General features: G+C 48.7%; 1 protein-coding gene across 1 annotated transcript in view; it reads right to left on the reverse strand.

Annotated features, from left to right (window-relative positions):
• The window catches only part of GTF3C5 (general transcription factor IIIC subunit 5), a 98426-nt gene that overhangs the window by 21515 nt on the left and 59876 nt on the right, over positions 1–17035 (reverse strand). Inside the window, exons 4-6 of the mRNA XM_078646161.1 lie at positions 8768–8963; positions 4938–5042; positions 2461–2575 (exon numbers count right to left, since the gene is read on the reverse strand). Of these exons, the coding sequence (XP_078502287.1) occupies positions 2461–2575; positions 4938–5042; positions 8768–8963 (416 nt within the window). The remainder of the gene's footprint in view (positions 1–2460; positions 2576–4937; positions 5043–8767; positions 8964–17035) is intronic.

Consider the following 17035-nt stretch of genomic DNA (forward strand, 5'->3'; position numbering starts at 1 on the left):
AGCCTCCCCTCGATTGACGGTAAAAAGGCTCTCAATGCTAGGCGGATCACACGGAGCTCCAACAGGTTGATGTGAAGTCTGGATTCTGCTGGCCTCTGACCTTCACCTCTCCCAGATTGTCACCCCATCCCAGGAGTGATGCATCTGTCGCATACTGTCAAAACTGGTGGGGGAAGGAAGAGAGGTCTACAGCTTGCCCAATCGAGGTTCATTAACCACTATTGCAGTGCCCTCCGAGATCTGGACCATGTTGGAGGGATTCTTCTGATGCTGCAAGCCTAAGGACATGTTTATAAGTGAAGCTTGGACATCCCCTGAAGAGACAGCTGCTCTCATCCGGATGTGAAGCCATAAGGCAACAGATGATGAAGGAACTGCTCTGCCTAGCAAGTTGTTTGTGTCCAGCCCACATCAGATTGTCAACTTAGCTGCTTTTCTCCCATCAGTCCTAGCTTGGGAGAGTAAGTCCCAAGCCTTCCCCGGGACTATAGGCAGCACCTGCGCAACTGAATCCATAAGAGAATGGGAGTAACGGCCCAAAAGGCATGCTCACAAATCACAATGCCAGGCTGGCGGGAGAAAACATTTTCTTACCCAGTGTCCATCCTTCTGGACTCCCCATCGGTGGGGTGGAAGGGAATGTGCAAGGATTTACTCTGGAAGTGGAGGCATGGACCAACAAGCTCTCCAGGGTAGGGTGTTGGGTGAGGAAAGGATTGGTCCCCTGGGACGGGGTGATGGTGGTGGACAACTGTCCTTTCCACAGGAGCCCCTTTGGATGGCACGGACCAGGCCCCCGAGCAGAACGTCGGTAAAGGCTTCATTAAATGAGAAGAGCAGATCTGAAGGTGAGATTCCTGGTTGAAGCACCTCCGTCAAGACAATCTCGACAGCCACAGAGTGCAACTGAAGATCCAAGACCTCAGCCGCTCTACTCACCACCATATCAAATGTGGCACCCTCCTCCGTAGCCACAGTAGGAGGAGAGACCAAGCCAGTATCTAGGGTGGCGTCCAGTCCATTGGCATCCACTAATTCTTCATATCAGTCCATATTTGGGTCTAGGGGCTGGTATTCTTCAAGGTCCAGTGCTCCTCCCAAACTTTCCCAACTCCTAGCCTACAGGAATAGGGCTCAGGATACAGTCTGGAGGGAATGGCTCAAGTCGGCGCCAGAGTCAGAGTTGGACGATGTCCCTCTGGCTCCGCCGGACTTGGGGATAAGAATGGAGACAGCACAGCCAGATGTTAATGGGATTGTGGGCAGTGGGATCGGCATCTGGAAAAGTCAAGGTGGTATGACTGGCACCGGCCCATAACCATCTGTGAATCCAAGAGGCCTAACTTGCGCCAAGGACAGACCAGCCCACGGTGAACCAGTAGAGACTCCTCATAAACCTGCTGGGCCTGAAGGAGCTCCAGTGGGGACGGGCCAACCAAATATTGGGTGACTGGCCTCATAGAATTCTCAGAAATGGGCGAGGATCGCGCGGGCTCCCGGAAACTTGGGGCGGCGCGGAGACATCCCTGGCACAGGCTCAACCATGGAGCCAGGTCTGAGTGACGACACTCCCTCGTCTCGTTGGATGACTTCAACTGATGGGGTGAAGTCAAAAACCTCTTCGACTTCTTGCTCTTCTTCTTTTGTGGCACTTACCAGAGTGAGACGACATCAATTGCGATAAAGATCTATGGCTCCGCGACCAATCCTGAAACCTTCCTCTCAACCAGGATCAAGACCGTTGTGTTGTCACACGTTGAGCAGGAAGGAGCTTCATGGATCGCTCCCTCAAGGTCTTTGGGTGTATGGCTCAACAATCGATTGAGGTCTTGGTGTCATGGTCACACTCAAGGCACCAGAGACTGACAAGGAGCAGGTCTGTCACTGATATTTACCGCTGACAGGCGCTGCAGAGCTTGAATCCAGGCTTCCCCGTGGACAACCCTGCAAACCAGAAGCCAAGTCTCGAAAAATCTTTGACAAAAAGTCGAAAAAAGGTCAGTTAAAAAGTGATAGGCACTGCACACATTACTTCCGGCGGGTATGGCACCATACGGTGTCGAAGGATACCCTCTACAGGGCGCAGGTTTACTGCTCACACAAAAATTACGGATCAAGGCTGATATTTCTAAGGTAAGGAATATGCGGCTAGAAGTTTCTATCAGATGTTTTCTTTACATGCCGACACCTGTGGGCATGCCCTTTGCAAAAGCAAATCTACAATGCTAAGAAGTGTGCAAAGAGACAATCAGGGCTGGGTGTACAACTCACAGCGGATATGTTGTAGATTGAGGGCTCTGAAATGTCCAAGCTGCTCTGGAGTATAGGCTTAGCTTTCCCAAATTCACAGGTTTCTTCCTTCTGGACCCCAAATACCACTTTGGAAACATTAGCTGGATATTTGCCCCAGTTGGGCATGATAATGCCTAAGCTAGTCTGCAATGGGACTTTGAAGTTTACCGTATTTCATTCCGCAGCGTATCCGGAAGTCCAGGACCTGGTAAATCTTCGAGGAGGGGTCCTTTCTGGGGTCGTGCCCAAAGCGCACCCATAAACTCCTCCAGGGGCCGGTCAACTGGAGAGAAGAAGAAAGTGTCTGAGTTACAGGGAAACTAGGACAGTGGTCGAACAGCCCTAAGTCAGGAGATAAAATAGAAGAGAGGTGCTATGGGGTGTTCATTTCTTCCTCCTTTGAGCATCAATGAATGAGAAAACCAGGTACAAATTGAAGGGCTTCATTGCTGAATGGAATGCAGACACAGTGTTTTATACTCAAGGGGACCATTTAATTGGATATAGGTAATGCGATTATTTACATAGCCCCAAAGCACAAAATATGTGGCAGCAAGTGCTGTAAATAAAGTATATACTCTGCAGAACACCCTTCCATTTTTTTCCACTGCTTACCCTTTCTGTCCTGATCAAATACTAAATTCCTGTGAAAAATAATTTATAAGCCAATGGTATTCAAACTTTTAAAGTTGGCCCTCCACTCTGTGAAAAAATATTTATCGAGCCTCCAAGAACGATAAACATATTTCCTCACAATAATTCTATAAAAACCACAACTCTGAATATATTTAACAATTCAAACACTGCAATTATGTTTAGCTATCGCTTCTAAAGATGCAATTAAATGCATACTACTGGCAGTTCAGTCTCCCTCCCTAAAAGTGTAGAAGTATCTACAGTGTACAGGACTTTGAGAGTTATTTCACCCCCCCATCCTCCCAACGGATGTACGACATTACAACGCATGCTTTTACATCGCATGGTTTTACAGCGCGAGTTTTACAACGCATACCATTACAACGCATAGTGCTTTGGGGCGCTGGATAGTGATTTATTTAATTTACTATTCCATCTCCAGTCCCCGTGGATAGTAGGGAAGGTGTTGGATAGTAAATTAAATATATTCCCTATCCTAGAGCGCCCCCCAGCGCAATGCGTTCTAATGGTTTGCGTTGTAAAAGCTACGATGTAAAAGCACTGCGTGGTAAAAGTTGCGTTGTAAGTGATGTTCCCCCCTCCCAACACACTTTGACACCTACAGGACTTAAGTGGCCCACTGCGCAGCGCCTCACCACCACTCTATTTCCTTTTTACTAAAAACACAGCACTGTTCATCCACTCTCACTTTTTTACAGTCATGTTCTTTTTTACTTAATGAAATAAGTATGATGGTTTCTTCGCACTCCGAGAAGCACTGAGATGGAAAGTCAAAGAGTTTAATCGTAGCACCAAGGACTGCCTTTCCTCGCTCCATCAATACTGCAACAGAAGAAGCAATGGAAGGTGCAATCCAACGCAAGCTCCTTCTCATAATGCCTGATCTGGAGCCCCTCTACGACTTTAGATAAAACCTAGGTGGCTCCAGACAGCAGCACAACTTGGCGAAGCACTCAACATGTAATAAGGGGTAATGCACAACAAAACAAGCAAATGTAAATGTAAATGTAGTTGAGCTTATATAGCGCACAGCTACCCGCAGTGGGTTTCCCGGCGCTTGCTTAGGGAACCCTTCCTGATATTCCCCTGTGAGATAGCAGGGTATCCACAAGGTGAAAGTCAGGCATCCCGCCGCGAGGGGCCGTTGTGGAGATTAAGCAAGCTGTTGCCCAGAGTCGCAGAGTGTGAACCCGTGAGTCAAGGAGGCACCAGGGCGAGAATTATCGAGTCCGTGGAATTTTTAGCCCAAGACCCGCCCGGGCGGGGAATTGAACCCTGATCCAGGACCGATCTCAGATTCCGGGTCTGCTGCCTCTAACCCCTGAGCCACACTTCTCCACAACACACCTCAACACCTATCAAACAGACACTCACCGTATAACGTGGGTCCTGTATAAGCGCTCACCCCGCATCATCTCTCTAGGCCTGCCTATCATGAACTCATCGTAGAACAGAGTCTTGCACAGTAGCGCACGCACTCACCCCGTACCACTTACCCAGCAGGCACTCACCTTTATTCACCTACCTAGCCTTACGTAGCAGGTATGTGCAGTGTAATATGGGGTCCTGCATAGCAGCATAAGCACTCCCCGCAGTGCATACCTAGCTTTTTCCTGCAAGCACTTGACTTACACTATGGAATTCTGCACAGCATCACAACCATTCATCTTACATCACCTACCTAGCCTTACGTCACAGGTGCCCGCTGTAAAATATAGGGTCCTGTATAGAGCACAAGCACTCACCCAGCATAACCTACCTAGTCCTACCTAGTGAAGACTCTATATAATATGGGTTCCCACACAAGCACTCACCCACATCACCTCCACAAGTCTACCTAGCAGACACTCACCCTACAGCATGGGGTTTAACACAGTAGCACAAGCACTCACTCTGTATCACCCACCTGGACAGAGCATAAAGCACAAGCACGCGGTCTCATCCTACATAAGTACGTCATGAGGACGGGGACTTACATACTCACTCACCATGTAATAGGCCACGCACGGCAGCATGAGCTTCAACTTCTCAGGGTTGATTCCGATATTGCACTTCAGCGCGTTCCGGGACCAGATGGGACGGACCCCAAATAACTGCAAAATCAAAGCGTTCAACAATTCTGTGCAATATCGGGCTTCGACCAAGACACTAGGTGAATCGGAATAATCCCATTAAAATGCATGTACGGCCAGGAATTCTAAACTTGTTTTTAAAAAGTATGCATTACTTGGAACACTTAAATAAGAGAGACATTAGAAAAGCTTTTCGTAAGAATTGAAAACATATTTTAAGAGGAAAATTAGGTTTAGCCTAACAGACAGTGCAAGTTGGTTACAAAAGCGCTATTGTGAACTTATAGCGGGCTTAGAGCCCGCCCATTCCTTACTATTGGTTGCCATTATTGTCACTCATTTGCTTGTTTCATATTTGAAGGCTTATCTACTTCGTCTAGTGTTTCTTTCTCCCCTGGAGCAGAGCCTTCCCACAATCCTTTTGACTAGGTGATTTATACTCTTTCAGTCCTCATATTTAGGGACTACTTTTTTCACTCAGCACCCCACAAGAGTGCATGTGTTTTCTAGCTCTCCCCCTTTTGTGCTGCCTACAGCCCTCAAATATCTGCCCCCTTCCACATAGTGTTGCATCCCATTGCTTCCAGTTTGTATGTTAAAGTGCAGCATTGGAGCTATTTTTGCTAGGGGGTGTGACTGAAGGGAAGAAGTTACGGGCTGATTTTGCTTGATCTCCTGCGTTCCACATATTGCATGGAAGCACAAACTTTTGCTCAAAAGGTTATTATGGTGCCGGGGAAATGGCCATCAGCTGCACCCAATCAGCTAGTGTCTGAGGTAGAAGGTGTACTTAACATAGAATGTCTTCTGGTGGCTCAAAAATCTACTCCCCAGGTTCCTACAGAAGACAAAATGGCTGAATCCTATGGAAAGTATATTGGACTTTGGCATGCGTTTCCTTAAATATCCCGAGGCCTCTTAATTTTACATTCTGTTCAGTTTCCAGAGCGAAAGGTATTTGAAGAAACAAACCGTGTAATTTATAAGGATTAATTCATGTATAGTTTTGTGATAGCATTACATATGTATTGCTTTACCTCCAGTTTTTTCAAGTGGTTTTGCTTTAATATGTTTTTAAGCAATACTTTACAGACAAAACATTGGCAAAGCCAGCAGTTCAGTACTTGCATTATATTATAGACGAGACCTTCTGGCTTTGCCAATGCTCATTTGTATCTGCATATTGATTATTATTTTTTTTACTTTGCTCTTATGACAGTGAAGGAGATTTTTAAAATGTCACATGTCCAACACAAAGCTCCTGAAAAATTCACTCCTTCCTGTCTAACCAGGCCACGTCCTTAGGGTATGAAGGTTAATCTAGCAATTGGATGAAAGAGTCTTCCAGGGTAAGGACCTTCCACAAGTTCCAAAGATTTCCAGAGGCAGACAGGTGTCACACAGGCGAACAATATAACAATAATGCAGCTCATGCATCGCTCGCTGATGGAAGGGTGTGCGCTGATGTGGCCATGGGTTCACTGCTGGAGCGCGCCAAGAATGTGCTCACTGCAAGATTGGAAGAAGGGTTATGAAGGAGATGAATTAGATACACCTGAAGTGCTGGTAGGTAACCCGCAAAAAGAGGGTAGCGACTTATGAGGAATCTCCAAGAAGAGGTGGTCAATGGAAAGAAGAAACAGGCCTAGGAGCTGGAGACTGACAAGGGCAGCCCCTCGAAGGGCAGGGACACTGACTGAGCATTCTTTGTCAAAGCCTGGGGTACTGCGCTAAACAAGCACACACATGCGTTCAATCAGTCCCTTGGAGCATACTATAAAAAAGTGGAGGGTCAGATAGAATTAGGGTACTGCGATGGGTATAAACTGTGGCGCGTTGAATTGATGCTAAGAATACAGAGACGTGCTGGATGAAGGTGGGATAACTGGGGTAGCTGAGGGAGACAGTGGTGTAGAGAAAGTTGAGGGGGGCCCCCTGCAAACTACATGGAGTGGCCCCCTCCAGCCTCACTCAGGATCTCTCAGGCCATGGTACTGTGCAGAAGGGGCCCCCTGGAGCTCACCCCCCCCATACTGAAGGGGCTGCGGGGGCCTTTGTTACACCACTGGAGGGAGATGGATCAACTGTGGTACTCATAAAGAACACACAAGCTTGGCTTGGATGGCTCTCTGACTGTACCTGCAGTACAGTGGAATTCCCATGGTACTCTCCAAAGATGTGGACTATTGGTGACTGAGATACTGTACAGGGTATAAACAGGATGAGAACGATGGCTTGTGGGACTCTACTACGAATACACTATAGTGGGCGGTATGGGCCAGGGTACTATATCTGGTATCAACAGGGAGGAAATGGAAGGACTTTTGTGATCTAGTAAAAGCCGAGAACGGCCTGCAGCACTGTGATGCGTATATAAGGTGGCACGGTGAATGGCCTGTGCATCTAACTCTGCTGAGTATACCGAGAAGTGGGATGGGTGGTGTTGGGGTGATGCACTAGGTATGAACTGGGGCAAGATGAAGGGTGATGCATTAAACTCTACTTGAATAAACTGCGAAGTGGGATGGGTGCTCCTGGGGTGATGCAATAGGTATAAACTGGGAAGAGATAAATGGCCCGTCCATCGAACTCTACAGAGTATACCGAGAGGTGAGATGTGTGCTGCTGGGGTAATGCACTAGGCATTCATTGAGGCGAGATGACTGACAATGCATCAAACTCTACTGAGTATAACGAGAAGTGGGACGGGTGCTGCTGGGGTAATGCACTAGGTATTCATTGAGGCGAGATGAATGACGATGCATCGAACTCTGCTGAGTATATCGCGAAGTGGGACGGGTGCTGCTGGGGTAATGCACTAGGTATTCATTGAGGCGAGATGAATGACGATGCATCGAACTCTGCTGAGTATATCGCGAAGTGGGACGGGTGCTGCTGGGGTAATGCACTAGGTATTCATTGAGGCGAGATGAATGACAATGCATCAAACTCTACTGAGTATATCGAGAAGTGGGACGGGTGCTGCTGGGGTAATGCACTAGGTATTCATTGAGGCGAGATGAATGACGATGCATCGAACTCTGCTGAGTATATCGAGAAGTGGGACGGGTGCTGCTAGGGTAATGCACTAGGTATTCATTGAGGCGAGATGAATGACGATGCATCGAACTCTGCTGAGTATATCGCGAAGTGGGACGGGTGCTGCTGGGGTAATGCACTAGGTATTCATTGAGGCGAGATGAATGACAATGCATCAAACTCTACTGAGTATATCGAGAAGTGGGACGGGTGCTGCTGGGGTAATGCACTAGGTATTCATTGAGGCGAGATGAATGACGATGCATCGAACTCTGCTGAGTATATCGAGAAGTGGGACGGGTGCTGCTAGGGTAATGCACTAGGTATTCATTGAGGCGAGATGAATGACGATAAATCGAACTCTACTGAGTATATCGAGAAGTGGGACAGATGCTGCTGGGGTAATGCACTAGGTATAAACTGACAAGAGCTTTAATGAGTATAACGATACATGTGGTGGGTGCTGCTGGGCAACTGCACCAGGTGCAAACTGGGGCGGGATGAACCCCCTACCAAGACATGACAAAGTGATTCTGGGATATCGCAATAGGTATGAACTGGATAAATTAGATGGCTGATAAGAATTCAGTGATTTGGACTGGTTGGGCTCAGGTACAAGACTAGGTGTATTGCTGGGTGAGAGGGGTGGTCTTGTAGAAGAGTACTGAGAATCGAGGTATCTGTGAGTTAGACCCAAGGAACCGTACCCGTTTCAGATCATCCTCCAGCCGTTTGTCGATGGGATTTGTACAAATTCTCTTCCAGTTTTGCAGTGCAGCTGCTAAGGGCTTGCTGGGAACGTCCTTGTCTTCAAAGTTGACAAAGATGGCATTATGTGGGCGGCGGGCCCTGCTTAGGCCGATTAGGTTCTCACTGGACACTTGGGGCGGGTTGTAGCCTTCCCTAGAAAGTAAGGAAACAGGTTACCAACTTGTGCTTGTTATACCAAAATGTAATAGAGACATACACTCACTAACAAACAATGGCGCCACACCACACAGAGTGGACAGCACATTTCACTGTCCAACACGCTAGTAGTGACATGCCCAAACATATTTGTCCTTCTACGGCATTATTTTTTCTACATTCTACATGTCACTAGAGACACACGAATTCATAGAAGCCTGAATAAGGAGTCTGTCAGACAGATAAATAAAACAATCACTAGCAACACCATTATGGATGAAATTGCCTTTTTTTTGTAACTGATGGGTGAAGACGCACAATCAGTCATCTGACACTCATGCTTCCATTCACCTATCCACCGACTCTTGTATTCATCCTCAAACACAATAAAACCAGACATAAACTCAACAACATACGCAAGATAAAAGAATAAAAGTTTTAAAAAAAAGAAAATATGCTGCCATCTAGACACTCTGCTTGCAATAACAAAACTAATATAAGAGAGGGTGTCCGTTTTGCAGTGTTTTGTACATAATCTACCATTGTTTTAAAGTTCAAACATGGCCGAAACGTTTAGAACCAACATGTTGGCCGTCTTGGAACGATACAACAATGATACTCTATGGAACATTAATGGTTGCCTGGTTTAGAGGAAGTTACCATGAGGTACGTGGCCTTCTGCAGATTAAATGAGCAGCAAGCAACCTGTTCGCACTGTCAGGAAACCTGATGTATTCTCTTAAGAAAAATTTAAATAAAAGAGAAGAAGCAAAGAAATAAAAGGGAAACAATAAAAGGAGAATAACGAAAACTAGAGAACTGGCCAACCAGCTGACACTGTAGCGCACTCATTTTCCGGTAGATGTGTACGTGATCAGAAAATGCTATCATTCACAGGGCAAGAGAGCCGATGACTGATGTGGACTGAACTTTTACCTTAAAAGTCATGGATGTAAGCAAAGTGCAAATGACACTCTGACAGAACAATGGAAGAAGAGCGCTGACCCAAATGCCCTCTATGTATCGATATGGATATATGACATATTTCTTCATTTTAATTATAAGATTCTGGTAGACAGCTAAGCCTAGCAGGCCTTCCGAAGAGATGCTAGCAAGGATTATTACAGTGCAACTCTTCTAGCCTTAAGATTTGTCAGAGGGTGTAACCATCACCAAAATCCTGCCCGACCAAGATATTATGTGAGATTTCATGTAACAAAATATTCAGCTGTAACATGGTACAAAAACAACCCACTCCTAAAGGCCTGTTGGGTAAATAAATCAGACCTACTGCCTTTGCTGTAACCTTAACCGATCAGACCTACAGTATCTGAAGTACCTTTACCTAGTGAACTAATACGGTCTATAAGTGTTATCACTGACCTGTTACCATACGCAGTTTTAAAATTACAAATATGCACAAAATTACAGTTTGCAAATCAATATACATACCCCCCTTTCAAATGGGCCTAGCAAGGAATGTCACAATGAAAACCTTCTATCCCTAAGGTTTGTCACAGGCAAAGAAAAACACCAAAACTGTTGCCTCCTGTGGTAATCTGTGATATTCCATATAACAAAATACCTTTCGAAAGCCTGTAACACAGCATAGAAATCCACCATTAAAAGGCGTATTGGTTTTAAAAACGTCTTTCTCAATACATACAAGATAAACCCATGAATGTAGAGGGACCAGGGGTAAGTAATATTTATAAAGGAGCAAAAGTCCCTCACAAAAGACATTAGAATACAATAGGAGTTAATAATATCTATATATGTTGCCAATGATATCTATATATGTTGCCAATGGTATCTATATATGTTGCCCAGTCGATCGTTTATAAATCATTGATTTGCATCAGCATCAAACAATAGGGTACTCAGACCCTATTGTAACGCTGACAATAATGCACACACGGGCAGTGGTACTTACGAACTGTGGCTACACCTATTTAGTTACATTTGACATACAAAAATGCCTGACTCTTTGAAGCCATTAAGATCAATGGGGTCACCCTGTATCCCTCGGAACCTGGGTTAATAGTTATAAAGCTACAAGTGGTTCCGTTGGGTAAGTACCACGGGGTGCTGGTTCAGAACCTGATTATTTCTTTCACAATCAATAGTGATTTTGTACTAGACTTTTATAAATGTACCACATCTCAGTAAGTTTTTATCAAAAATATATATATTTATTAATTTGTTTTGTTTCTCTATTTTTCTAGCTAATTGTGTAAACAGTCTTATACAAAAAGAGAATACCAATGGGGGCTGTCTGAAAAAGGAAACACAATAACAAATACACAGACAATTCAATGGGTGACTGTGGTGATTGTTGGAAACCGGCTATTTCTGGTAGGCTAAGGCTTATGCCAAAGCCAGGCAGAAACCACCATTCCAGTCAGGGCAAGGAAGTCACACGCCAAGATAACCCCTGCTCACCCTCTAGGTAGCATGGCGCAAGCAGTCTAGGCTAAACTCGGAGGCGATGTGTAAAGCATTTGCGTCAGCGCACAAAAGCAACAACATACTAGGTACACCACAAAAGAGACTCCACACAAGGTTATATTAAAATAACTTTTGTATTGTCAAAACATATCAGATAGAAATCACACATGTACATTGCGCCAACTGGCACGGCAATATTCACAAGGGATTATTTACAAGACAGGGCCACAGGGGCCACTGTCTGAATCAACACTTTGCAGATATAGAAATACTTGTCAGAAATTAGAATAAAAGTATATAAACTTCACTGTAACACAAAGTAACAGTTATAGATCACATCCAGTAACTACTGGGTACAGGTAAGTACACACTACGCAACCCTAAACACCATAGGAGCATGTCACGCAGGTACCCGGGACCTCACTAGGACCACCTGTACTAGAAAGAACAACCACCTAAGGATGAAATCCACTTAGGGGTATAGCTCAAAACACACTACCCATGATGCATGAATATACATTCAGAGGAGTAGTAAAGAAAGAAAACACATGATGTATAGACCTACACATTCAGCGGTGTTCAGGACAGAGCACATGATGCAATTAAAATACATTCAGGGGTGCAGCGCAAGAAGACACATGATGACTAAACATTCAGAGGTGTAGCGCAAGAAGAGAAAGACACATAATGCACGAAACATTCAGAGGTGTCAAAGTAATACAATAGCGCAAAAATCACATGAGGCCTAAAAACCTTCAGAGGTGCAGGAATAACACATGATGCAAGAAATCACATTCAGAGGTGCAATAACCATATGATTGCGCACAAACTCACATAAGCCACCACCTGTGGCAGTCCCTAGGCCAATGGCCTTGTTGGGGCTCAGACGCCCTGAGTCTCAGTGTCAGGGTGCGCTGCCATGCAGCGCCAGTCTCAAAGTACCAAAAAGCCTAAACGTAGCAGGTGCCCACTAAGTGCTGGGCACCTGGAGAACAACAGAACTGAGCCAGGGCCCTCACTGGCCCTTCGGCGCCAACTGCGCCACTGCTGGAGCCACACAGGCTCTGGGCATAGCACATGCCCCAGACGTTGGAGCCACAGAGGCTCTAAAGCAATGATGCCAACCGTTGGAGCCACACAGGCTCTTAAAACACCGATGCCCCCATGAGCCTCACCGGACTCTAGCCCTAACACTCAGGGGCAGGAGGGGACGAGCACCGAAAATATGCCCCGAAGCCCCCCTCTCGAATATGGCCCTCTCGGGAGCCAAACGGGCTCGTAAACATAATGCGGCCCCTCTGAGCCTCTCTAGGCTCATGCGCGTTGGGGCGACCCACTGCCAACTGGGGCCGCCCTTGAAGGCTTTGCAATGCGTTGGGGCGACCCACTGCCAACGGGGCCGCCCTTACTCGGCGCCTTGACCGGCACCGCACGGAGCTTTCCCCCCCGCAGCCCTTCACTCACCGGCTCTGCTGCGGGGAGGCTCCATCATCGCGCCGCTCAGCTTCCTCACTCTGCCCAGCCCTCCGCCCAGACTCACCGGGTCTCCTGCGCGGCGGGGGCAGGGCTCGGCGGCAACGGAGGAGCTCCTGCTCCTCGCAGACTCTCCTCGCTTGGCCCGGTCCCCCGTCTCGGGACCGGGACGCAGAGTGGAGCCAGCCAGGCTCCCGGGCAGTCTCTTCTCCCGTTGCAGGGCTCCCTCGGCACACGGGAGCCCTGTTCACCGGCCGCCATGCGTCTCCTCAGATCCCGCCGGGCTCCCTTAGCTCACGGGAGCCCGGCCGACCCGCCAGCAGGCAGCGCCATCTTCCTTCTTCCTCGGCGCGGCCCAGCCAATCACGTCGCGGCTCCTGCGCCGAGCCCCTCATGACGCGAGGCCGCCAACCAATGGCAGCGCGGCCTCGCCGATCCACGGGCCAATCAGAGCACGGCTCTCCTCGGGTCTCGGCCAATCCGGTCGCGGCCCCTTCGTGGTTTGTTTTCCTCCGCGACAGATCGAGGTGGGCACTCGTAGATAATTATATCCATGCAGGCAGGAATCCTCAGCGCATCCAGCGCTATAAACAAGCAGGAAAAGCGCTCCTAAGCGCTAGAAAGTCCAGAAAAGGCGCTCTCAAGCGCGTGGGGGAAATTAAGCGCCCCAGAGCTCTAGACAGCAGGCAGAGCGCTCCCAGGCGCTCAGGGGGAAGCCCAGCGCCTCCAGGCGCTAGAAATCAACTCCAGCGCTCTCCCCAGGAAAAGGCAGCTTCTCCATGCTGCCAGGGTCCCAGAGCTTCCCCAGGGGCAAAGCCAAGTCCCCCCTTCAGCCCAGGCAGGGCAGAAGGGTCCCCCAGGAGTCCAGGAATCCAGGCACCCAGGGGCTGGGCAGCGCCCACCCCTGGTAGATCCAAGTCAGCCACAAGAGCTAGAACAAGAAAATTTTGGAAGGAGACACCGTCCCTTCTTATACACAGAAATGCCTTTGAAGTACTTTGAAGCTTTCGTGCAAGGGGCCCTGAGTACTGGAATGTTTCTGGTTTACGTCTCCCTGACAGCTTCAGGGCCAGAGGTGACAGTAGGCCGCCAGGATGGAGAGCCAGCAGGGTGGGCGGCAGGCACAGCCCGGCACCACCAGACGCTCTTTCCTCCCATCCCTGACAGCAGAGGGGCCTGTCATCTACCCCCTCCTCCGGGGCCTTGCAGACCCTGCAGACCCTGTTTTACTCAAACCAGACAGTCCATCTACCAACAGGCCCAGGCATGCCTGGGCCAGGCCCATCAGCCAATCACGTGCTAGCAGACTCACTACACAATTATGCCAACTTCTAAAAGTGGCGCTTCTAGACTACACACAGCCATGCTGCATACACCATTCTGCAGCATTCATTCTCACGAGTTCATACATATCAAACTCGCCCCTGCACTCCCCACGCATCAGGAATCTACCATGGGCATACATATTTCCCAGTCATTCCTATGGGAGGGCAGGTCACTCACCATCCATACACAGAAAGCACACGCACTTTACACTGTACCACAGTGAAAAAGTGCGCAGGGGCCTACAATCACCAATCCAGGTTCCAGAAACAGGCTAGGAAAAAGCAAAAAGTCACGGGGTAAACCTGCCCAAAGGACCGGGTCCAACACATCCCCCTTCCAGCCAAAACGCAGGGTAGACCAATCACTACACTGATGGTCTTCAATGCTTTGGGCGACAAAACCACGGAGACGGGCCTGCAGGGCAGGGCCACCTTACAGTTTTTCGCCACTCGGAACCCACAGGGATTTCCCTCAACAAAAGCTCTCTGACACAACTAGGATACCCCACTGGTACACACTAGTCATCCACAGCCAGGACCAGGCCCTAGGCCATCCACAGATCACAGGTCCTAACCAATCCACAGAGTGGGGGCAGAAGCCCCTGGCACACAATAGCCAATCTCCACTCTCTCTCTCAGGGTAGCTACACTACCACTGATCCTATACCCTAGGGACCACACCCTCAGGCTGACTAGAGGTCACGGGCAAGAATGCCCCATCCTACCTCTACTCCACCAATGTTAGAACTGGGGGTCTCTAGTTGGCAGAGGTAAGTACCTTAGACCAAGTAGGGACCCTTGCTTCCAGTCAGGGTGAAGGAATAACCCTCACAGGGAAGCACTCACCAGAACACAACTCTCCTACCAGATCAGGACCTCACTCCGTCACTGGTCTACCACCTGGAAACGATTCCACTTCTGAGGTACAAAGCACACAGCACAGTCCCTCTTCAAGCAGGTGGGGGGACACAGCACACAGCAAAGCCCCCTTTCCTCTACCTTAGTGGAAACAACAAACTGCAGGTGGGCCCCAGAACACACAGCAAGGGCCGCCTCCTCAGTCTCTTCAGCTGATCCACCTTAGTAGAGACTCCTCTTGACCTAGAAGTTTCCTAATCTCCCAACCTAGGATTTACACCCTTAAGTTGCGCCGGGGTCAGAAGTACACCGTCCTTCTGCACCCCCTTCCAGTTCCACTATCACAGGCACAGTATGTCTCAGGCTAGACAGAGCACACGCCAGCGGCGTAGCAGCGACACACTCTCCTCCAGTACTCCCTATCACAGGGTGATTCTCAGTATGTTCCAGGCTAGACAGAGCACACGCCAGCGGCGTATCAGCAACACACTTTCCTCCCACCGGGGTCAGAAGTAAGGACACCGTCCCTCTGCGCCCCCCTCCAGAGTCCTGCACCCTCCCACCTGGGAGCGGTACCCCTGGAAGCCAACAACCGGTCAGGACACCGACTACAGATGCCCTTCCCTCCAGGTCAGGCTAAACCTGAACCTGGCCTCCCCCCTCCTCGGGGAATGACCTCCAGAGGCCCCACAAATGGTCAAGCACTCTAGACGGTCAAAATGCTCAGCGAGACAGGACTTCTGCACCCTCCACTTAGGAGCGGTACTGCCAACACCAGGACCGCCGGAGTTCTGATTACAGACACTCCCCGTCCTCTAGACACAGGAAGATCCTCTTCAAATGACTTGTAAGTACAGCCTAGGCCCCTGACCTGGCGCTCCCTTAGGGAACCCTCCAGGCCCTGAGACAAGGTTTCGGGCTAACGTGGGACACACCGTCCCACACTCATTCCGCCTCCACTGAGACAGGACGTGAGCCCCTACACCCCTATCATCCTAATGGGACATAGCTGGGCTACACATGAACCTCTTCACCTACACAGGATCATCAGATACACAAGCCACTACTTTTAGAATCACTTTCTAATGTCTCTGCACGACATCCAGCACACCGCCAGACATCCACCTTCTTGTCCAATGCCTCTGCAGGACGTCCTGCACACCACCAGAGGTACACCTCACGTGCAAGCTCCTTAAAAAAACCTCACACGAACTCCTCCAGTTCAAGACACCACTCATCCACACACTCCCCCTCCAGACTGGTGAGACAGTTCCTCACTGCCTCTGACTCTCAACCTGTCACTCTCTTACTGAGCACCAGGCACCATACTCTGGGAACTGGGAATGGGACTTCACGCACTGGACACATTTAAGCTGCCACCACTGGATCCTACCATACTGGGGAATCCAGACACACACACTACACTCAGGGAATAACCACCCTCCTGAGCAAGCAATTTCTCCTCCACCCTCCCTCTCTTCCATCTACCCACACAGGGACAGGAATAGGGATTGGACACTGGACCCAGCAAGGGATTCCTAACCTATGGGAACCTCCCCATCTACTGGCGTCCCGCCCTGTCATTTTCTCTCATCTGCCACTAAACATAAAGCGCAGGAACACCATCTGAAAATGACACTTTTGAGGAAAAATAAAATCAAAAATAATAATCCCAAATATGTGACTATCTGAAAAACGCAGAGTTTTTGTAATGTAGCCAGTTGTCGCTATGGCACTGGGCAAACGCAAGTCCAAATCCCACCGCTGCCACCAATGTTGGAAACCGGCTATTTCTGGTAGGCTAAGGCTTATGCCAAAGCCAGGCAGAAACCACCATTCCAGTCAGGGCAAGGAAGTCACACGCCAAGATAACCCCTGCTCACCCTCTAGGTAGCATGGCGCAAGCAGTCTAGGCTAAACTCGGAGGCGATGTGTAAAGCATTTGCGTCAGCGCACAAAAGCAAC

The sequence above is a fragment of the Lissotriton helveticus genome, chromosome 5_1 (assembly GCF_964261635.1).
Source record: "Lissotriton helveticus chromosome 5_1, aLisHel1.1, whole genome shotgun sequence".
Lineage (NCBI taxonomy): Eukaryota > Metazoa > Chordata > Amphibia > Caudata > Salamandridae > Lissotriton > Lissotriton helveticus.